This window comes from Oratosquilla oratoria, chromosome 22 (genome assembly GCF_046742065.1).
Source record: "Oratosquilla oratoria isolate Oo_2021 chromosome 22, ASM4674206v1, whole genome shotgun sequence".
NCBI classification, from domain to species: Eukaryota; Metazoa; Arthropoda; class Malacostraca; order Stomatopoda; family Squillidae; genus Oratosquilla; species Oratosquilla oratoria.
In genome coordinates, this window is record NC_134798.1 from 4167919 (window position 1) to 4191449 (window position 23531).

Sequence of the window (23531 nt, forward strand, 5' to 3'; positions counted from 1 at the left end):
GATGGAACAAGAGAGTTCCGAAACGTCGGCCAATATAAGAGATCTCCTAAACAGACTTACAGAAAATGATAAGTCAACTATTCGTCGTATAGAGACTATACGCAAGAAGATAATCAAAAATGAATCTTCAATAGCATTTAACCTCGTCTGCCTGCAAGAAAATATATATATATATACGTGCTCGCAGCCGATGGTTCGCTCGAGTCCTCGGGCGTAAAAGATCCGAAAGTGGGTCATTAATATTATATATATATATATATATATATATATATATATATATATATATATATATATATATACATACATATATATATATATATATATATATATATATATATATATATATATATATATATATATATATATATATTGTCAGACATTTACACCACCGTATCTGAAATTAAAGGTGATTTATGGCAACCGGAGAATAGAACACAATTAAGTAAATACATTTCTCAATTTGTTTTGTTTATATTCTTCATGTTATGAAGGGCTTTTGGCAGTAATCTCACCTCACTGCCAACTAGTTTCTGGTGAGATATTTCTCTGGTGTTACCTTATTCATTATATTCGGTTAAGTCCTATATATCTATAGGGTGCCCAATGGTCCACGCCATCATTATGACGGTACTCCATATATCTATGGGGAATTTCCCTGTTCGCCATTAGGGACATACTATAGTTAGCAGTGGGTCCTGCGACTGTGTGTGAGCTACTCAACGCTGAGAGACCGAAAGAGAGCATACTAGAGTGAAATATATTGTGGAGGTGGTGAAAGAGAGGAAACGGAATTGGGCAGGTAAGTTAGTGCGAACGACTGGTGAGCGATGGAGCAATTGTGTTATGGAATGGACGCCGCGAGATGGAAAGCGTGGAAGGAGACCAGACAGGAGGTGGAGAGACGAGATTGAGAAGTTTACAGGAGTGACGTGGCAGAGGTTGACGCGGTTGTGTGAATCATGGGATACCATGAAGGAGGCCTTTGTTCAGCAGTGGACTCAGGATGGTTGATTTGATTGATTGATTGATTTCTCAATTTGACCTCCCTCACCCTGTATACCTATCAGATGCTTTGCCATTTCTTTACAACCACTCTTCATATGCTCGTTTATTATTTTTTTCCTGCCATCCCCGTCATAGCGTCTTCATCCTTCCATCCGTTGCCTCTTCAATATCTTATTATCTTCCTCATCCCACATACAGTCTTTGCGCGCTTAACACTTCATCCTTTAAACATGCTTATTCTTCTTTTACTGTTTCTCTCAGCTTCATCCGACATTCTTTATTCTTAGGTGACAGAGTCCCTAACCTTAGACCCTTCACAGAAGATACGAGTATATAGTTTTCAACGAGTGAATGAGTGATAGACTTCGTCTGCAGCCTATTTCGGAAAAAACAATGGGAATCCGGGTAAATCGAAGAACTCAGTGCCCAGAGCTCAGAGGTTTGTATTTCCCGGTTTAAAAGGCATATCCCAACATTGTGATGTATATATGTATGTATGCATATATTTGGTAGTAGGAAGAGAATAAGGAGATTAATATTTTCATAATTCGTAATATGCTAAAGAAACCAGAACCCTCAAAGTTTAGTTAGGAATTATCTGTTCACTGAGAGCATAAGTGATTAGAGTGAATGGGTTGAGACGTGCCAAACAAAACATGTTTTCGTTAGCTAAAAAAATACTTCTGAAATCTGATAGTTTATCTAACTTTGTATGGAATTTTATTACAGAAGGAATCGTAGTTTTCATTATTTTAGAATAATTTTCAACTATCATCACGCTTTACAAGTATGAAGGTTTGATTTCAGATTATTAGTAGCAAACGTTGCTTTATAGTAATAATGTCGTAATCAGCAGAACTCAAACGTCAAATGCGTGCAAAACATTACCCAAAACGAAGGTGAGAATGAAAGTATTTCCATTTATGAATTGGTGTGTTAATGTCTGACCGGAGTGACTGTTACCCCCAGCAGAAGTGAAATGTAACCAATATTCGTGTTATCACTCATATTTTGATTACGAACGAAAATTATAGATGTTTACATTAACATTTGTTACTGAGGATTGTACAACTAAGAGGCTAGGCACTAGCCAATACTCATATAATTATGAAATGAAGAAATATGAGCCGTATCATGAACAAATGTTAATGTAGTGAGAAAAAGGTTGGACTAAGGATAGCTTCCAAAGGTGTCGTAATTAGTGGTGGTTTTAATTAAGGTGACAGTTTATATGACAAATTGACCTGGTCATAAAACTCGATATTTTGAATTTTCAGTTTTGGGTGCAAAGTGAGGTGCATACATCAAGAGATGTTTGGCTGCGACCGGAGTCATCACTTTTGCCCTTAGTACTCTGTTTGCCAGAACAAGTAGCAGGAACGGTATTTTAGGATACAAACATGAACCTGCTGCATATGAGGCAAAGAAGGATGTTACTTATATGTATTATGTGTTACTTGCTATGCTAGGATTATTTTGTATCTAAGCTATTGTAAACTTTTACTTTATCAAATGTAAGGCATGGAATGTTCAAGTTCACATTTGATGTGTTTGGCCTTTCTAATGGCACACCTTTACTTGTGATGCTTTTTTTTTTATCTAACTCTGTCAGATTACCATAAAGCAATCAGTAGTGATTCTACTGGGTTAGCTAGGTCAAACACCGCTAGAGGTGCCACCGTCTATGATGTCTGCCAATAGCGTGTCATTTTATGTGCACGCCATTCAAACGGGCAAATTTACATATCGCGGGAAATCTAATTAATAAAAATGTCATGTGAGTGTATTTACTATGATCATAGTAAATTCAACCAATCAAATCATCAGTTACATGTCGGTACATAAAAACATAAGATAAACATGGCAGCCTGCTTTCAGCAGTAAATCGAAAATTTGTTTTATATTTCAACATGAAAAATTAGCTAAAACAAAAACCCATCAAATGGGCAACAAACCCAAATAAACGAAATCTACTAGTCTCACGGATTATTCTAATACCAAAACCAGGGCAGGGTATTATGGGAGAGCTGAGAAATTGTAAATACAAATTAGTTTTTTTTCCTATCGGGTCGGATTACAGGTTAACGTCAAATGTATTGTGACATTTCAACCGCTGATGCAGATGTGTCCGTCAAAGCATGCTATAGCCTACACACAAAATACAACTAGGTAAATACATGTTTTGGCCTGATTTTCTGGGACAAAATAGGCCTGATTTTGTACCCTTCAAAATGCAATATCTCAGGAACCAGGACAGTTAGATGGATAATTCAAAATGCATTGTACTCATAGCGACTTTCTGCATCCCATGAGAACAACTTCAGCTCAAATATCAGGAATTCCATTTTTATGTAGACCTAGCTAACTGGGTATAGGTAGATACGCGCGAATCCGAGCACAATGCCACAATCGCCGACGTATTGCTTACACGGCCATCATTTGCAGCTGGTTGGAGTATGTATGCATCAGTTTTAATGCTTGTAGTTTATGCCCAGTTTTTCAAAACTTAACTAATTTTTACCGAAATGTAAACACAAATTTTGATATTAGCCTTGGTAAATTAGTTTTCTGAGTAAAAATCTAAAGGCTAGAAACTATAAAATATAATATTTAATGCATTTATAATGTTTATTAGCCTCTATTCTCCTAGATATGAGCAACTTTGAAATTGTTTGTAATAGCGCAGCTGTGCAATCACAACCCTCAGATTGCTCGACATATCGAGATTCTCCGATACTCTTGTTTGTAATAGTCGTAGTACGTAGTCGTAGAGGGTGTTGTTGACAACTAATACATCGTTCTGGTATGAATTTTAAGATGTTGGACAGGCTATGGCTATGATAGCAAATATATGAAATAACTATTAATAATATGGTCAGTATTCCATATCGTGGACCATGTCCATGACCATGAGTCTAGACTGGTAGAGGTCTAGAGACAAAACTTAATTTTCTTCTTGGTTTCATGATAATAGACATGAGCTACTGAAATAAGGCTGTTTATTCAGATTATCATGATTATAGATAGCATGATTAAATAAGATGACTCCTTTGAAAGTAAAACTACTTTATTCTTTTTTCTATTTCAGTAAGTTGTTGTAAAAAATAATGCACCAGTATCAACGTAAATTTAAGTTAGGTCTTAGAATAGTTGCAGTACTGACTGGTTAGTGTATTGAGAGGCAATTTAAGGTAAGGGCTAAGGCTATATATGCACTTTTTAGTATGATAGTAGAGTTCTTTTATACATTACATTGTGCATACATTGCATTGATGGAACATGTTACATGATAAATGTTAGTAAGAATAGTATAAAAGGAAGGTCCTACGTTGTTTTTGACATACTCAGGTGATTTTATGACCCATAAAATATGTATATGCCAAGTTGCATGTCAATTGTGCCAGGGGTTTGGATTTTACAGATGATTATCTCAAAATTGACAATAGTTGCTATGACAACATGAAAGGTGTTAGTAAGAATAGGTTTGTGTCTTCCAGCATTTTCGAGTGTTCACTTTCATTCCATGCATGAGTTTAAGTGGTACATAAGTCACTGCATACTTTCTATTTTTCATATTGCTATCCTCCACATTGTTCTCTCCTCCTGTGATTTTTGTTGCATTTAGGCCTTTCTTGGTTAGCAACATGACTCTTCCACCCTGCTTTGTTTCTCTGTTTCTGATCCAACAATCCTTGGCCTATACTATTTGGTGGTAATGATCCTTTCAATTTCGTCTCCACAATCCTCATTATATCTGGTTTTTCTTGTTCCAGATAGTCATTCAATTCATCTATTCCTGATATCAATCCATCTATGTTGGTATATGTTACCTTTAATTTTTTTCCTTTTCTGCCTTTTCTTCTTGCTCCTGCATTTCCTTTTCCCTTATGTACCATTTCCTCAGTCTCAAGTCCATCACTCTCCAAAAAAACTCCTTCCTTTCGTTCTCCATTCTTTTCTTGTTCTTTTCCTTAGCTTCCTCTTTTAGTGTTTTTTCTTTCTCTTTTTCCTCATCACTCAGTTCCTTTTTTATCCATAAATTTTTGTAGTTATTACTTTTTGCTAGTCTTCCTGCATTTGTTAATATTTCTTCCACTATCCTCTGCGAATTTAGTTTTACTTTGAGAGGTCTATTCTTCTCTTCAGAATATTTCCTCATTCTGTATATTTCATCTGTTTCCTTTTCAAATCCTTGTCCCTCTTGTATTTCTTCTAGTATTTCCCTCGCTATATTCTTCTCCTCTTTTTCACCTTTTTCACTTTGGAACCTGATTAGTCCATGTTTTTCTTTAATACCATAGATTACAATACATTTTTTCTTGTCTGTTGTGTCTCTTACCCAATCTCTTTTTTTTCCTTTATTCCATTACCGTGTCCTTTGTACTTTCGTTCATTTGTTCTTTGACTATTTCTTTAAATAGTATTTTTTTGGTTTTATTTCATTTGGTTTTTAATGTCCATGTTTTTTATTTTTTATATTTTCACCAACTTTGCCTGCCTCTATTAGTATCTTCTCATTAACTTCCCTCAACCATGTATTTACCATGTATTTACCCAGTTATATTTTAAGGGAAGGGGAGCTATGCTCGTGGTGTCCTGTCTTCATATCTCATTTTATCTAAACTAGTTTTAAATTCATGAATTGTTCTTGCACACACCACTTTTTCATCCAACTTGTTCCAGATGTCTGTTACTCTGTGGGGAAAGCTGTTCTTTTTCAGGTCCCTTCTATAACTGTCTTTCTTGATTTTCTTTCCGTGTCCTCTTGTATTTCTACTATCCCATTTTATTAGATCCTCTCTATCAATAGTTTCTATGCCTTTCATGATTGTATAAATAGTTATCAAGTCTCCTCTCTCCTTTGTTCTAATGTCTGTAGTTCAAGTTTTATTAGTCTCTCTTCATATGATAGTTCTGAGAGTGTTGGTGTTAGTTTTGTAATTGCTCTTTGTATTTCAAGTTTTGTTATCCATTTTTTTGTACTTGGTGACCACATCGTTGCTGCATATTCCAATCTTGGTCTAATCAAGGTAACTAGTATTTTCTTCGCCATTTCTTCGTCCAGGTATGTAAAAGCCACTTTGATTGTTCTTATTAAATTATAAGTTTATCCAAAAATTTTGTTTATATGCTTCTCAGGGGACATATTATTCATAATAATGACTCCCAGGTCCTTCTCATTTTCTACTTTTTTCATTCCTTCTTCTCCCAATTTATATGATCCCACTATTCTTTTTTTGCTTTTTCCAAATTCCATTATACTACACTTCTTGATATTGAATTCCATCTCTCACTTCCTACTCCATTCCCATACTTTATTGAGATCACTCTGTAGCGACTCACAATCTTCTTCAGTGTTCACTTTTTTCAACAATTTTGCATCATCCGCAAAGAAGCTCATATAACTTTCAATTCCTTCATCCATATCATTAATATATATATATAGCAAACATTATTGGGGCCAGAACTGTTCCTTGTGGGACACCACTTATCACTTCATCCCAAAAAGAGTGTTTGTCTCTTATCGCCTCTCTCATTTTTCTTTCATGCAAGAAGTCTTCCATCCACTTCAGTAGTTTGTCCTGTATTCCTCCTGCAGTTTCTAATTTCTTAAGCAACTTCTTATGTGACACCTTATCAAAAGCTTTTTTCAGGTCTATAAAGGCACAATCAGCCCATCCATTTCTTTCTTGTATTACATCTATTAGCCTTGAATAGAAACATGTTAAGTTTGTGATGCATGATCGTCCTTGTCTAAATCCTAATTGTCTTGGATTTAGTACAACCACTCCTCTTTTAACGATGACAATTGGGACCAGCGTCGCCGTCGTTAACCAAATTGGTCATTAAGCGAAAGTGTATACATATACGCACATTTACTGTATGTACAATGTCCAGCAAAACATATATCTTTAGCTTCGTGTATTTTCCCTCTTTTATACAGTACATTAAAGCTTTATTTACTGTTTTGATAGTACAGAAAACCCTCAAATAACGTGGTGGTTAGGTTCCTGATATTACCGTGTATGACCAAATCCGCGTATGCTGACATTCCATATTAAATACCGGGGTATTTTTTTAGTTTCGACCATGGGCGCAATATAGCAATAGAAAATTAATTATTAATTTTGTAAATTAAAATGTATCAACGTAATATGCAATTTTGTGGGCGGAAATGAAAATAAAAAATACCTTGCTACAAGCAAATATGCTAATGAATGAAGTCGGTAGCATAGGATCGGGACGCCATCATGTCGTCTGTCAATTGACGGCCTCGGTACTTCCGATAGTACCTTGCCAGGTATATTTTCTTGAAGGAATGTTATGGAGCGGAGGTACATGCATTCCTTCAAGCTGCAAGAACTTTGTATACCCCGGAAGCTAAGAGAGTGGTTGAAAAGCCCGCCAACGTCTCTCACGACGACGACAACGAAGACGAGCCGGATGACATATAACTTGCAGGTAATGATTTATTAAACACAGGTTAGGTTAGTTTAGGTTAGACGAATTTATCATCCTTTCATTTCTTCGATGTCGGCATCTATCATAACAAACATGGCGTACCATTCGTCCGACACAACTTCGTTACTTACGAAATCTGTTTTAGCACCTTTTTTGTTTTATTATTTCCGCTCACAAAATTGCATATTATGTTGATACATTATAATTTACAAAATTAATAATTAATTTTCTATTGCTATATTGCGCCCATGGTCGAAACTAAAAATTTACCAATACCGGTATACTGTATACTGTACCCTAGGTAGTTTTTGCAGCTTGCATGATGGTAATGTAGACCTAAGCTTCAGAACACTTTACCTCACAGCTAATATCCACAGTACAAGTTTATTTATAACATCAAACAAAGTTGCCTCAGCCAACTTATTGTACACAACGTCGTAACTTTGGGAGATTTACGTTAAACGAATAATGGTCTGTCATAAAGCCCGTCGTTACTCCGCGTTGTCGTTAACCGAGTAGGTCGTTAAATGAGGAGTGATTGTACGTTGTTTTTTTCTAAATGCTTTACCCATCTAGTTTTGATAATTCTTTCACAGATTTTAGCTATCGTACTTGTAAGGGAGACCGGTCTATAGTTAGTAGGGTCTTCTTTGTTTCCCCCTTTATATATAGGTACTATATTTGCTCTTTTCCAATCTTCTGGAACTTTTCCCTCTTTCAATGAACTGTTTATTAGGCTATGTATTTTGTATGTATTTACCTAGTTGTATTTTGTGGGAAGGGGAGCTATGCTCGTGTTGTCCCACCATTGTATCTCTCAGTGTCTAGTTTGCTTTTAAACTCGTGAGTGGTTTTTGCGCCTACTATTTCATTATCCAGTTTGTTCCAAGTGTCTAAAACTCTATGTGGAAAACTGTTTTTCTTCAGTTCTCTTCTATACCTATGTTTTCTTAATTTCCTTCCATGTCCTCTTGTGTTTCTCTTGTCCCAGTTTAGTAATTCTTCTCTATCAAGTATCTCTGTGCCTTTCATGATTCTGTAGATGGTCAGTAGGTCTTCTCTCTCTCTTCTTTGCTCCAGTGTCGGTAGCTCCAGTTTAGCCAATCTCTCCTTGTATGATAGGTTTGCAAGTGCAGGTGCCATTTTTGTAGCTGCTCTTTGGATTCTTTCTATTTTCTTTATGTTCTTTTTGGTACTGGGGGACCACAATGTCACCGCATACTAGTCTAGGCCTTATCAATGTAACCAATATTTTTTTTATCATGTCTTCGTCCAGGTAAGCAAAAGCCACTTTTATTGATCTTAGCAAGTTGTAAGTCTCCCCGACAATTTTGATAATCTGTGTATCATAGGACAAGTCGTTTGTGATAATAACTCCCAAGTCTTTTTCGGATCCTACTTTCTTTACTTCCTTGGTTCCAATTGTATATTTTCTTGATATTCTGTTTTTGCTTTTTCCAAACTCCATTATGCTACACTTCTTAGTATTAAAATCTACTTCCCATTTCTGACTCCAGTTCCATACCCTATTCAGATCTTCTTGCTGTGTTCCCCTGTTTGATTTCTTAAGCCAAGGGATGAATGTACAGTAGATGGCAATACAAACTTTGTTAGTCACCTATGGCCAGCCTGGAGCTGTGGCTACCTTAGGGTTAAAATTCTCCTGAAACCTTTGAATACAGAGATCTGTTACCTATTTTTCAATTATTTTATCTTTAACTCAGTTTTGTTATACTTGCAGCTGAATGAATTTTGGATATAGAAGAAATGGAGGAAGCAACTTGTGAAAGAATCATCAACCACATTAATGAAGTACTTTGTAAAGATCCATTAGTGTAAGTAGTATTAATATTTAGGGAATATGTTTTGTACTTGTAGTTTCTTTTCACATTCTTTAGTTGGCACCAATTCCTGCTTTTGTATTTTTCCATTTTCAAAGTCCTTTTCTATATTTTTAACTTATTTCTCTCATTGATACACTCATATTGTTTCAAATCCTCCATTACACTTATGAGTAATTGAGTTTTAAAGGTCCATTACAGCACCATTACACACTAGATCTAACAAATGACCTACCACTTCATTTATGAAACACAGCACTTTTAAGCATGCAATTAGTTGATTCTTCTTATTCAGTGTAAATTGGCTGTGAACTAAAGAAAATAAAGTGGAAATTTTCACAGAAAGCAGTGTAGTGATACTCTTGCATTTTAGCACATTGAGTTCTTAGAAAATAAAAACAGATTAACATGGTATTTTATCATTACATTTTAGAATGTCTTATATTCTTCCTTCTTTCAAATTTACTCACTTTTAATTAGTATAAAGTTACTTTTTAAAGGAACAAAGAATATGATCCAGAAATACCCAAAAATATATATTGATATGCTACTCTATATTTAGGGATGAATTTGAAGTTGTGGTCTCAGGTGGAGATGTGAATCGATGTCCAGTGTTACACATTGACCACAAACTTGGCCTGGAGTCATGGTGTGTTCAACATGTCTACTCATATGCATATGCCAAGATCTTTGCAAGCCGAGTAAACAAAAGGAGACAAGGTAAGAAAAGATGGAAATGAAATAAGTTTTTCATGAAGTTCCTATGTTGAATATTTTTGAGACAAGGTATTTTGAGAAAGATGTTAGGTGTTTCAAGAATGGTTAGAGTAAGAAATATGGAATTGAGACAAAATGTGTGGGAAGAAAGCTATTAGATGGAGTAAAACAGTGCTTACCAAGGTGGTTTTGGCATATGGAAAGAATGAATGAGTCGATACTAGCAAAAAGAATATGGGAATATGAATCACATCAAGCAAAACAAGAATAAAATGGATGGGTGTGGTGAAGGAGGCTTTAGCAGTATGGTATGTCTTGAGCAGGGAAGGTAGGGTGCTCCAGTAGTGAATGGAGGGACATTGTGATTGGGTGAAGAGATAGCATAGTGTTAAGGGATGTTCTAGTCTGTTTCATAAGTATATTTTGAGTGGATGAGAGGATCACATATAGTGAATCATACATACATATACCAAAAGCTTTTTCCCCTTTATAGGGGATGTAGCCAAAAAACAAAGGCATAAAAACCACTCCCAACCATTCCATCCCTAACATACTCCACTCCCCTCCACCCTCTTCCCTCCCTCTTATCTTTGCACCTCCTGGATGATGGGTCATCCCTACATCTTGCCCATTGCCCTGGGTCAGAAGCAGTGTTGCAAGACACAGCACATCCACAGCAAGGCCGCTTATTTAGATTGGTGAACTCCCCTTTCCTTCCCCTCATGCAGAAAAGGAGATGGGGAGAAATCCCTTTGGGCTGCATCAATTTATTTCTCACACTTACTCCCTCACCCCCCATCCCTCACTCACTCCCCATCATGCATCACAGCATTATCCATACACAACCATTCTCCATTCACCCCTATCTTCTGTCCTCTCCCGTCCTTCCTCAACTGACATTCCCATCTTTCTGCCCCTTTTACCCCATCCATTCATCTCATCCTAGGTCGACCCCTCATGTTCACTCCTTCCACCTCTGCCTTCCACATCTCTTGTACTAGTCTTTCTTCACTCATTCTTTCCATGTGTCCAAACCATCCCAATACTCTTTCATCAACCCAATCTCCCAACTCTTTTTCCACCCCTGTTCTCTTCTTCGCCTCCTCATTTCTCACTCTCGAGCCTAGTAATGCCTATCAAACACATTAAAACTCTTCTCTTTTGTCAAATCCCTCCCTGTCTGTCCAATATAAACTAGGTCACAGCCTTTACATGGTATCAAATAAACACCTTGACTATGTTCTTCTTTCAACCTTTGGTGGACATATACCGTCTGGGGTATTGGCTGCTTGTTATTGTGGCAAAGTGGCATGCAGTTGATACTTTAGGGTCTATATGGGGCGCCCCTACAGACCAGAGCCACACATCATTTTGGCTGTGATAGAGGAAAACTCTGTTCACTTTTATACTACGACTGTCCCTTTGTTATGCTGTCCCCCAACCCCTTGTTACTGTCCTGTACAGTTTCTCTGAATATTCATTTCCTTTTTCACCTGCCTTCCCTGTGGTGGGGGAAAAGAATACTGCCACCAAGTATTTCCACTTGGATCGTATGAGGCGAGAAGAAAGGGACGGGGATTGGGACTAGGCATCCTTCTTCTTGTAGCCCCACAGGGGACATTCCTAAAAGAAAAAGCAAAGGCATAAGAGGGTCTGGGAGTTTTCTGACCAGTACCCTAAGGTTTGGGTCTTTTAATGTGCGTGGATGTGGTACAGATGAGAGTAAAAGGGAAGAGATAGGCAGTATGTTTGTGAGTAGAAAGATGGATGTGTTGGCTTTGAGTGAAACTAAGCTGAAAGGGAAGGGCGAGTGTAAGTTTGGGAGTGTAAGTGGGAGGTTATCAGGAGTGAAGAGAGGGCGAGGGAGGGAAGGGGTGGCTATACTAGTAAGTGAAAAGATAGGTAAACGTGTAGTGGAGTGGAAGGAGGTTTCCTCAAGGATAATGTGGATGAAGGTGAAACTGGGAAAGGAGATGTGGGTGTTTGTAAGTGCATGTGGGCCTGGCAGTGAGAAGAGCGTAGAAGAAAGGGAGGCTTTTTGGATAGATTTAAATGAGTGCATAGAGGATTTAGGGAGAAATATCAATGTAATAGTACTGGGAGACCTTAATGCTAGGGTAGGAAATAATCCAATTGATGGAGTGGTTGGGAAATGTGGAGTTCCAGGAAAGAATTGTAGTGGAGAGTTGATGGTGGAAATGTGTCTAGAAAGAGAGTAGATGATAGCAAATACAGTGTTTCGGAAGAAAGTCAAGCATAAGTACACATGAGAGAGGGTGGTGGAGGGTGGTAAATAGGATTATGATAGGAAGAGTTAAGGATGTCCATGTGCTAAGGGGAGAGGGTGGGGGAATATCAGATAATTTTTTGGTTGAAGATAAGTTGAGAGTGGAGGATAGATGGAGAAAGAGGAAAGGGACAAAAGGTAGGGAGGTGCTTAGAGTGAACTCTTTAAATGAAAAGGAAAAGGAGTACGAAAAGAAGCTGAAGGAGGAGTGGGAGGGAGTGAAGGATAGAGTAGAGCTAGGTGTGGAGAAGGAATGGGGATGGTTCAAGGAGGGAGTCACAAAGTGTGCAAAGATGGTGTGTGGAACAAGAAGGACAGGGGGAAATAGAAGAAAGGGTAGTGAATGGTGGAATGAGGAAACAAAGAAGGTTGTAGAAGAGAAGAAGCGAGCTTTCACAGATTGGTTACAAAATAGGACGAGGGAGTTATATGAGAGGTACAAAGAAAAGAAAAGAGAAGTAAAGCAAAAGGTAAAGGAGGCAAAGAGGAGATCAGATGTGAAATGGGGTAAGAGTATGACAGAAAATTTTGAAAGTAATAAAAAGATGTTGGAAAGAAATTAAGAGAGGAAGAGGAGGCGAATCAAGTAGAGAAGAAAAGGTAAAAGGTGCAGATGGAGAGATGATAATGGAAGAGAAGGCAGTCAGGGGAAGATGGGCAGAGTATTTTAGGGAGTTGCTAAATGTGAAGGAGGATAGGGAGGGAAAGATAGCTGCAGTGGGAAATGCTAAGAAAATGAGAGTGATGAGTGAGGAAAATGGAGGAGAAATAAGGAAGGATGAAGTGAAGGCAGTTGTTAAGATGATGAAAGCAGGTAAGGCACCTGGTCTGGATGGATGCCATGCAGAATGTCTAAAAAAAAGGAGGTACAGTGATGGTGGACTGGCTGATGAGGTTATTTAATGTTTGCTGGAGAGAGGGTAGAGTGCTGAAGCACTGGAGGAAGTTACACTTTACAAGGGAAAAGGGGACAAGTGTGAATGTAGTAGTTTCAGAGGGATTAGCTTGTTAAGTGTAGTTGGGAAGGCTTATGGGAGGATCTTGATTGAGAGGATTAGGAGAGGAAGAGAGGGAGTAATTGGTGAGGAACAGTGTGAATTTAGGATGGGTAGAGGTTGTGTAGATCAGATTTTTGTGGTAAGACAGATATGTGAGAAAGCTATAGGAAAGGGGAAGGATGTTTTTTGGGCCTTTATGGACCTGGAAAAGGCTTACGACAGGGTAGACAGAAAGACACTGTGGGAGGTTTTGCAGATATACGGGATAGGAGGAAAGCTTCTAGGAGCTGTCAAGAGTTTTTATGGGAGTAGTAGAGCTTGTGTCAGGATTAGAAATGGAGAGAGTGAGTGGTTCGAGGTAAAGGTGGGACTTCGTCAAGGATGTGTTATGATGCCCTGGCTGTTCAACTTATACATGGGTGGGGTAGTGCGAGAGGTAAATGCAAGGGTAGTGGGTCAAGGATTGGAGATGGTTAAAGAAAATGGAGAAAAGTGGGAGATCAGCCAGCTGTTGTTTGCGGATGACACTGCGCTTGTGGCAGGATCGGAGGAGGGATTGAGGAAGTTGGTGACAGAGTTTGGGAGAGTATGTGATAGAAGAAAACTGAAGATAAATGTGGGTAAAAGTAAGGTGATGAGATGTACAAGGGGTGAAAGTGGCAGTAGTCTGGAAGTGAGCATTAAGGGAGAGCAACTGGAGGAAGTGGATAGTTTTAGATACTTGGGTGCAAATGTGTCAGGAAAAGGTGGAGTGAAGGTGGAGGTAGAATGTAGATTGAGAGAAGCGAGTAAATGCCTTGGTGGATTAAAAAGTGTAATGAGGAATAGACATTTGGGAATGGATGCTAAGAGGAGACTATATGAAGGAGTGATTGTGCCAACAGCACTGTATGGGGCAGAAACATGGAACATAAGAGAGGAAGAGAGAAGGAGTTTGAATGTGTTTGAGATGAGGTGTCTGAGAAGTATGATAGGGGTTACTAGGCTGGATAGAGTGAGAAATGAGGAGGTGAGGAGGAGAACAGGGGTGGCAAGGGAGTTGGGAGGTAGGGTTGATGAAAGAGTATTAGGATGGTTTGGACACATGGAAAGAATGAGTGAAGAAAGACTAGTAAAAGAGGTATGGAAGGCAAATGTGGAGGGAGTGAACATGAAGGGACGTCCTAGGATGAGGTGGATGGATGGGGTGAAGGGGGCTTTGGGGAAGAGGGGATCTGTTGAGGAAGGATGGGAGAGGACAGAAGACAGGGGTGAATGGAGAATGGTTGTATATGGATGATGTTGTGATGCATGAGGTGGAATGGGCCGGGGGATGGAGGGTGAGGTAGTATGTGTGAGCAAATTTTGACGCAGCCCGAAGTGATTTCACCCCGTCTTCTCCTTTATGCATGGGGGGACGGAGAGGTGGGGTCGCTGATTTAATGAAGCGGCCTTGCTGTGGATGTGCTGTGTCTTGCGACGCTGTTTCTGACCCAGGGCAGTGGACAAGGTGCAGGGATGACCCGTCATCCAGGAGGTGCTAAGTTGAGAGGGAGGGTGGAGGGGTGTGGAGTGTATTCAGGGATGGAATGGGTGGGAATGATTTTATGCCTTTTCCTTTTTGGCTACCTCCCTTGTAAGGGGGAAAAAGCCTTGGTATATGTATGTATGTTGAGGTAATGATGAATTAAATTTAATTTGTCCTTGGGAAGAAACTTGGTTGTAGGATTAAATGATTCTGAAAAAGGAATGATTAAGGAGCTCTTATCCAATGAAAATTTAGAAGAAATGGGGGTGGTGTTGAAAAAATTAGATCTCACTCGACTGAGGGCTTTGACCTAGAACTAATCTGGACAAGTTGAATTGCTAAGTTGAGATTTAATTACATTTAATTCTCCGTCTCAAAACTGGGGGCTGCAGATCCTTAGAGCTTGAAGAAATAAACCTGAGGTGATGCTGCTTTTTACTTTGGGTGACTGCTTAAGAAATGGAGATAACTACCAGAATGGGTCTCTTTTCTGTAGACCGTCATGAACAATAAGAACATCTAAAAAGGGTAGCTTACCTTTTTCTTTCCATTCAACTTTAAATTTAATGTTGGGGGCTAAAGAATTTAAATTAACAAAAAAGTTATCAAAAGAACCCCAGTTTTCTTTCCATACATACATATACCAAAGGCTTTTTCCCCCATACACAAAAAAGAAAAAGGCATAGAAATTACTCCCACCCATTCCATCCCTCTACACATTCCACTCCCCTCCACCCTCCCTCCCTTTCATCTTGGTACCTCCTGAATGATGGGTCATCCCTGCATCCTGTCCACTGCCGTGGGCCAGAAGCAGTATTGCAAGACACAGCAAATCCACAGGAAGGCTGCTTCATTAAATCGGCAACCCCCCTCTCCGTCCCCTCATGCAGAAAAGGAGAAGATGGGGAGAAATCCCTTTGGGCTGTGTCAAATTGTTTCTCATACATACTTTCTCACTCCCCATCCCCCACCCACTCCCCCGCATGCATCACAGCATCATCCATACACAACCCTTCTCCGTTCACCCATATCTTCTGTCCTCTCCCGTCCTTCCTCAACAGACATTCCTCTCTTTTGTAAAGCCCCTTTCACCCCATCCATCCATCTCATCCAAGGATGCCCCCTCATATTCACTCCCTCCACCTCTGCCTTCCACACCTATTTTACTAATCTCTCTTCACTCATTCTTTCCATGTGTTCAAACCATCCTAATACTCTTTCATTAACCCTATCTCCCAGCTCCCTCTCCACCCCTGTTCTCCTCCTCACCTACAAAGGATTACAAAGGCGGAGCATGCTGACAGGAGACCTTTTGGTCCATATCTAGGTCGGATGCAAAAACAAATCATGATAATAATAAAATATTAAATATAAACTATAATAATGTAAATAAGAAATAAAATACATAAATAAATGCATAGGTATAGTTAAATAATAAACAAACAGGTAAATAGTAAATAATAATAAATTGACATATAACTAATGATAAATGAAAATCAGACAGACAAATGATAACAAAACAAAAACAAATAATATAAAATAAATTATAATCATTACAGCATCTTGCTTAGGTGTTTATCTAAATGATTCTTAACCACTTTACTACAGGCCAAAATCTCGTGGGCAGCATTAGCTGCCAGACGTACGATGTTTCGTAATAATACTCGCATCATAAAAAATAGTCACCGCTTATATCGATCGTTCTCTCTTTCACCCATGAATTTTGATAACCATAGAAAATGTGATGGACAGTTTAGAGAGTATGTCATTATGCAGGGGCAACTACAATGAATATAATCAAGACGCCGATATGGCAGCCTCGCGTATCCACTTGCTCCTCATGCCGCCTACGTAGGCGGCACCGTATGGAAGGGGTTAAAGCTTCGAACTGAACTACATTGTACTACCTGTGCAGGAAGTTTATTCCATTCATTAACTACACGGTTGGCAAAGTTGTTTCTACCTACTTCCAAATTGAATCTATTTCCGGACAGTTTGAGACCATTGTTTCTTGTCTGATTCTCATTCAATGTGAAAATTTTGTCACTTTTGATGTTGTCAATTCCCTTTGAAATCTTAAAGACCTGTATCAAGTCACCTCTGTGTCTACGCTTTTTTAGGGAAAACAGATTCATATGTTTTAGTTGATTTTCGTATGATTTATTTTTGATATTTGGAATCAGTTTTGTGGCTCGCCGTTGTACTTTTTCCAGTCTGTCAATGTCTTTAATGAGATTTGGTGACCATACGGAAAGAGCATATTCCAAATGTGGACGAACTAACAATTTATATAGCTTGTTAATGAGTGATGGACTTTTGAAATCAAAAGATCGCGCAATCAGTCCTAGAACCTTATTTGCTTTCTCAGAGGCTGAAATACACTGCTTGGATGATTTGAGGTCGTTACTGAAAATTACGCCGAGATCTTTTTCACTATCCACTTTTGTTAACGAATTTCCAAATATCTTGTAATCGTACTTACTGTTATTTTTACCTATGTGCATTACCTTGCATTTACTTGTATTAAATTTCATTAGCCACTTTTCAGACCATTGCTGTAATTTATCTAAATCTTCTTGAATATCTAATTGGTTTGAGTGATCATTTGCCACTCCGCACAATTTTGTATCATCAGCAAATTTGGAAACAGTAGATTTTAGTCCATGGTCTAGCCTAGTAACTCCTATCATACTTCTCAGACATTTCATATCAAATACATTCAAGCTCCTCTCTTCCTCTCTTATGTTCCATGTTTCTGCTCCATACAGTGCTGTTGGCACAATCACTCCTTCATATAACCTTTTAGCATCCATTCCCTGATGTCTATTTCTCATTAGACTTTTTAATCCACCAAGGCATTTACTCACTTCTCTCAATCTACATTCCACCTCCACCCCCACTCCTCCCTTTCCTGCCACATTAGCACCCAAGTATCTAAAACTATCCACTTCCTCCAGTCTCTCTCCCTTAATGCTCACTTCCAGCCTGCTGTCACTCTCTCCCCTTGTACATCTCATCACCTTACCTTTGCCCACATTTATCTTTAGCTTCCTTCTTTCACACACCTTCTCAAACTCTGTCAATAACTTCCTCAATCCCTCCTCTGATAGATTTTGAAGATGGATAATTAGGAAATAGTTCTCTAGTATTCATTTTACAAAATCACACTTGTAAGTGTCTGTAAGTGCTTTCTTATATAACCAAGGGAAAAGTTATCACATGTAATGTGTAAAAAGAATACATTTATTTATTCAAATAAAGAAGTATACTTTGGTAAGTACATATACTAAAAGGCCCTTTCCCCTTATAAGTAGATTGGCTGAAGAAGCAACAATTGGTGCCACCTATTTTCAAAACTGACTAAAACCTTTTCACAGCATTCACAGATTGGTTACAAGATAGGACAAGAGAATCATATGACAGGTACAAAGAGAAGTAAAGCATAAAATAAAGGAGGCAAAGAAAAGAGCAGATGTGAAATATATAAAAGTATGACAGAAAATTTTGAAAGTAATAAAAAGATGTTATGGAAAGAAATTAAAAGGTGAATCAAGTAGAGAAGAAAAGGTAAAAGGTGCAGATGGAGAGATGATAGTGGAGGAGACAGCAATAAGAGGAAGATGGGCAGAGTATTTTAGGGAGTTGCTAATGTGAAGGAAGATAGGTAGGGAAAGGTAGTTGCAGTGGGAAGTGCTAAGAAAATGACAGTAATGAGTGAGGAAAATGGGGGAGAAATAAGGAAAGATGAAGTGAAGGCAGCTGTTAAAATGATGAGAGCAGGTAAGACCTGGGTTGGATGGGTGTCATGCAGAATGTCTAAAAAAATGAGGTACATTGATGGTGGACTGACTTGTGAGGTTATTTAATGTTTGTTTAAGAGAATGTAGAGAGGGGGAGGACTGGAAGAGTGCCTGTATAGTTCCACTTTACAAGAAAAAAGGGGACAAGTGTGAGTGTAGTAGTTTCAGAGGGATCAGTTTGTTAAGTGTAGTTGGGAAGACTTATGGGAGGGATTTGATTGAAAGGATTAGGAGAGGAACAGAGTAATAGCTGAGGAACAGTATAGGTTGTGTGGATCAGATTTTTGGGGTAAGATAGATATGTGAAAAAGCTTTAAGAAAAGGTAAGGATGTTTTTTGGGCCTTATGGATTTGGAAAAGGCTTATGACAGGGTAGACAGGGAGGCACTGTGTGAGATATTGTAGATATATGGATAGGAGAAAAGCTTTTAAGAGCAGTCAAGAGTTTTTATGAGAGTAGTAGAGCATGTGTTAGAGTCAGAAATGGAGAGAGTGAGTGGTTTGAGGTAAAGGTGGGGCTTCATTAGGGATGTGTTATGTTGCCCTCTGTTCAGTTCATACATGGATGGGGTGGTGCAAGAGGTAAATGCAAGGGTAATGGGTCAGGGATTGGAGATGGTTAAAGGAAATGGAGAAAAGTAGGAGATAAGCCAGTTGTTGTTTGCTGATGACACTGTGCTTGTGGCAGGATCAAAGGAAGGATTGAGGAAATTAGTGACAGAGCTTAGGAAGTTGTGAAAAAGAAGGAAGTTGAAGATGAATGTGGGTAAATGTAATGTGATGAGATGTACAAGGGGAGAAAGTGGCAGCAGACTGGAAGTGAGTATTAAGGGAGAGAGACTGGAGGAAATGGATAGTTTTAGATACTTGGGTGCGAATGTGGCGGGAAAGGGAGGAGTGGAGGTGGAGGTAGAATGTAGATTGAGAGAAGCAAGTAAATGCCCTGGTGGATAAAGAAGTGTAATGAGAAATAGACATTTGGGAATGGATGCTAAGAGGAGATTTTGCTGACAGTATTGTGTGGAGTAGAAACATGGAATATAAGAGAGGAGGAGTTTGAATGTGTTTGAGATGAGGTGCCTGAGAAGTATGATAGGGGTTACTAGGCTGGATAGAGTGAATAATGAGGTGAGGAAGAGAACTGGAGTGGAAAGGGAGTTGAGAGATAGAGTTGATGATTGGGATGTTTGGGAATATGGAAAATGAGTGAAGAGATTTGGGAAGAGAGGTGTGGAAGACAGAGATAGAAGGAGCGAACATGAGGGGGCAAACAAGGATGAGATGGACAGATGGGGTAAAAGGGGCATTGGGAAAGAGGGGAGTGTCTGTTGAGGAAGGACGGGAGAAGACAGAAGATGGGGTGAATGGCAAATGGTTGTGTATGGATGATACTATGATGCATGAAAGGGAGTGGGTGGGGATGGGAGGTGAGGGAGTACTTGTAAAAAAATAATTTGATGCAGCCCAAAGGGATTTCTTCCTTTCTCTTTTTCTGCTATGTATGTATATACCAACACCCTCATCACCTGAAGATCCAACCATTAGGGATTGGTGCTTGGTCTTGACTAGGCCCAATTTCTCTTTATCAACTTTGACTACCCCCCCACACACACTTTTTCATTTAAAAAAGAAATGTCATCCAGTTACTTCTGTCTTCCTTTTCCCCTTCCTTTATTCCTGGAGTACTGCATAAGTTTTTTTGCGGGGGGATGGGGGTGAGGTAGTATGTGTGAGCAAAATTTGACGCAGCCCGAAGGGATTTCTCCCAGTCTTCTCCTTTTATGCATGGGGGGGGACGGAGAGGGGGGGGGTTGCCGATTTAATGAAATGGCCTTGCTGTGGATGTGCTGTGTCTTGCGACACTGCTTCTGACCCAGAGCAGTGGACAAGGTGCAGGGATGACCCGTCATCCAGGAGGTGCTAAGACAAGAGGGAGGGTGGAGGGGAGTGGAGTGTATTCAGGAATGGAATGGGTGGGAATGATTTTATGCCTTTTCCTTTTTGGCTACCTCCCTTGTAAGGGGGAAAAAGCCTGGTATATGAATGTAAGATTTTAAGGACTTTAATGACACCTATAGACCAAAGTCACCCAGTATTCTTCTATGATTGGAGACTGATCTCCACTTATAAAAGAATGCTGATGATATTTATCCTATGGTATCCTTCCTTTCTACCTTCTTCTTTGAATCTCTCATTTACCACTTCTGTGACTCTTTTCAGTGCAATTTTCTCTTAAGAACAGAAGTGCTGTTTGTCACTGATGAAATATTTATACTCATTCTCTTTTGCCTCTCACTGCTTCTGGTGCTAGTTGGTGACAAACTGCTCAAAGTTCCTCCCCTAAGTGTTCTGTGGGAGGGTTTAAGGACTACTTCTAGCCACTGTGGAATAATGAGTTTATGAGCAGAAAACTGCTTTGATTGGGCAAAAATATATTATTTTAACCTTTCAAATTTTACCTTTCAGATTATATTGTTCTGGAAAAATGGACTCAGTTTTGTCTACTTGTCGCTCCAGAAGTTTCAACATTGTGGAACATTCGTAAGGAAATGTTGTTACTAGGTAGTATTACTTTGCAGCACGAGCTTCAGGTAACGAATTTGATCCTTACAAGGAAAGCAAAATGCATGGAAGTGTTTCAGCATAGAAAATGGATGTTTCATCATATGTTAAACAGAGAAGTAGCCCACAGCAATGGTGATTCTATAATGGATCAGCATGGGGAAATCATCAACTTCTTGACCACAGAATTGAATCTTTGTACAATGACAGCTACAAAACATCAGAATAATTATCATTCATGGAATCATCGATTATGGATTATGCAGCAGTTGGAGATATTAGGGAACTTTAAGGAAACGCTCCTTTCAGAATATGAGTGGACACAGGCATGGGTCAGTGTTCATGTGAGTGAGCACAGTGGTTTACATTATCGACAGTACATTTTGAACTCCATTGCTCAGTTGATGATTGAAAAGAAAATTAATAATGAAATATTTACCAATTTCAGTTCAGTAAGTGATTTATATCTTAAGGAACTAGAGCTAAACAGAGAGCTCATCATTCACTATGAGGAACATGAAGCATTGTTTTGCCATAGGCAGCATTTGTTAATATGTTTAAAGGACTTCCTCTGTTCTAGTCCTGATCGCACCCCTTCTCCACCATCACCTGCTATGAAACGGTCTTGTATAGAAACTGTGAATGAGAAATGGGCAAAAATATTGAGTGAAGAAGGGAAATTGATTGAGATATGTTGTAAAACCAACTCATATCAGCAGGTACTTGGCAAGAAGCATTCCAAATGGATTACAGATGTTATAGCAACTTAGAAAGTTGTGAGAAGGAGTTGAAGAAAAGGAAACTGAGAATGATTGTTATCAGGGAATGTGGAATGCTAAACCTTTATTTTTGTACCAAACCTTGTGTGAACTGCATGTCACCTCTTATATTATGCATTTTTTTTAGCAGCTGTTAACAAGTTAATCTTTGTTAGATATGTTGAGAGTATATATTACACTATATGTTCAAGAATGTATTATATCATTGTTTCGATATGTATAGGTTTCTAGTTATGATTAATTTACTTTATGTAAATTACTTGTTTCTTTACTGAGATTATTCTAAATACATGAAACAAGAAGTTTGACTTTTAATCCAGTGACAAAAGATGCAAGCTTTATGATGACTGTCTATTCTATCAATATACCAAGAGGTTTTTCCCCCTCATAAAAGAGGTAACCAAGTGAAAGCCATGTGGATACTCCCATCCACCACCCTTTTGCCCCTCTCATCCCAGTTCCTCTCAGATGATGAGCCACCTTTGCACCCCGCCCTCCACCCAGTTGAGCAGTAGTTGTCACTCAGGTCAGGTCATGCGGGTAGCTGCTTCAATTAGTGATATGGTGAGTGGTTGTGTTACCGTGTTCAGCGCCGATGAGGTGCAATCTCTACTTAGTAGAATTGAAGCCTTGGAGGATGCTGTAAAGTGCCTTAAAGAGGAGAATCGAGTTCTCTGCTCGAAGGCCCAAAATATGGAAGACAAAACTAGCTATGAGCTTGGATGAAAAATGACGAAAAACAAGATGTAGATTAGTGGAAAAAAGTCCTCACCAGCTCCGCTCACTTGCAAGAACTTGTTTCAAGTTCTAACAAATCTGCAGGAAGAAGAAGCAAATGAAACTCAAGAGAAGAAGGGAAGGGCAGACGCTGGATCCCTGCCCACAGGTAAGATTTTGGTTGTAGGAGGCAGTCAAGTGAGGTACTTAGACAGGGCTTTCTGCGATAAAGATAGGAAACGTAGGACGCAGGTGTGTTTCCCCGGTGCGGGAATAGGAGATGTTAGAGATAGGATTGAAGAGTGTTTAGTAGGGGAAGGTAAGGACCCAGTAGTTTGCTTAAGTGCCGGGGGCAATGGTATAGGTAAGTTTGGGAGTGAGGAATTGTTTGTGCGATTCCGGGATGCGCTATACAAGATTAGAAATAGGGGAGGTGTCCCTGTTGTATGTGGAATCCTTCTGAGGCGTAGAGTTGGAGGCATGTGGCATTCCAGGGCTATTGCAATGAATTGTAGGCTGGCAAATCATTGTAAGGCCAATGGATGGGCATTTGTTGACAACTGGGACTGTTTTTATGGTAGAAACCATCTGTATACAAGGGATGGGGTGCACTTGTCGCCCAGAGGATTTTGGCTCCTTGCTGAATCCCTTGAGCGAGAAGTAGGCATCCTATAGGGTTTTTCAGGTAGATTACGTGGGAGTAGGGGGTGGGGGGAAGTATCAGAATATAGTTTAGGCAATAGAAACAACTCAGAGAGGGACTGTGAAAAGAATCACCAAAGCAGGTGGAGGGAAGATAAACTTGAAGTTTACTATACAAACAGCAGAAGCATAATTAACAAAATTTATTTGCTGC

General features: G+C 39.1%; 1 protein-coding gene across 3 annotated transcripts; it reads left to right on the forward strand.

Annotated features, from left to right (window-relative positions):
- Positions 1-1631: 1631 nt before the first annotated feature.
- Positions 1632-22260, forward strand: temp (protein prenyltransferase alpha subunit repeat-containing protein tempura). 3 transcript variants are annotated; one of them, XM_076205544.1, is made up of 4 exons: positions 1632-1904; positions 9209-9302; positions 9871-10028; positions 21084-22260. In XM_076205544.1, the coding sequence occupies exons 2-4, from the start codon at positions 9235-9237 to the stop codon at positions 21947-21949; spliced, it is 1092 nt and encodes a 363-aa protein (XP_076061659.1). In that variant the 5' UTR covers positions 1632-1904; positions 9209-9234; the 3' UTR covers positions 21950-22260. The 3 variants fall into 3 exon arrangements, with proteins under 3 accessions (XP_076061659.1, XP_076061661.1, XP_076061660.1); XM_076205546.1 differs by lacking the exon at positions 1632-1904 and adding an exon at positions 1964-1986; XM_076205545.1 differs by lacking the exon at positions 1632-1904 and adding an exon at positions 2289-2425.
- Positions 22261-23531: the final 1271 nt, after the last annotated feature.

What these genes read in the sequence shown, in the direction of transcription:
- temp (XM_076205544.1), top strand. Translation starts at nt 9,235, where the DNA reads ATGGAGGAAGCAACTTGTGAAAGAATCATCAACCACATTAATGAAGTA. An exon ending in CTTTGTAAAGATCCATTAGT is followed by an intron (nt 9,303 to 9,870) that starts GTAAGTAGTATT and finishes CTCTATATTTAG; the next exon opens with GGATGAATTTGAAGTTGTGG. An exon ending in AGTAAACAAAAGGAGACAAG is followed by an intron (nt 10,029 to 21,083) that starts GTAAGAAAAGAT and finishes TTTACCTTTCAG; the next exon opens with ATTATATTGTTCTGGAAAAA.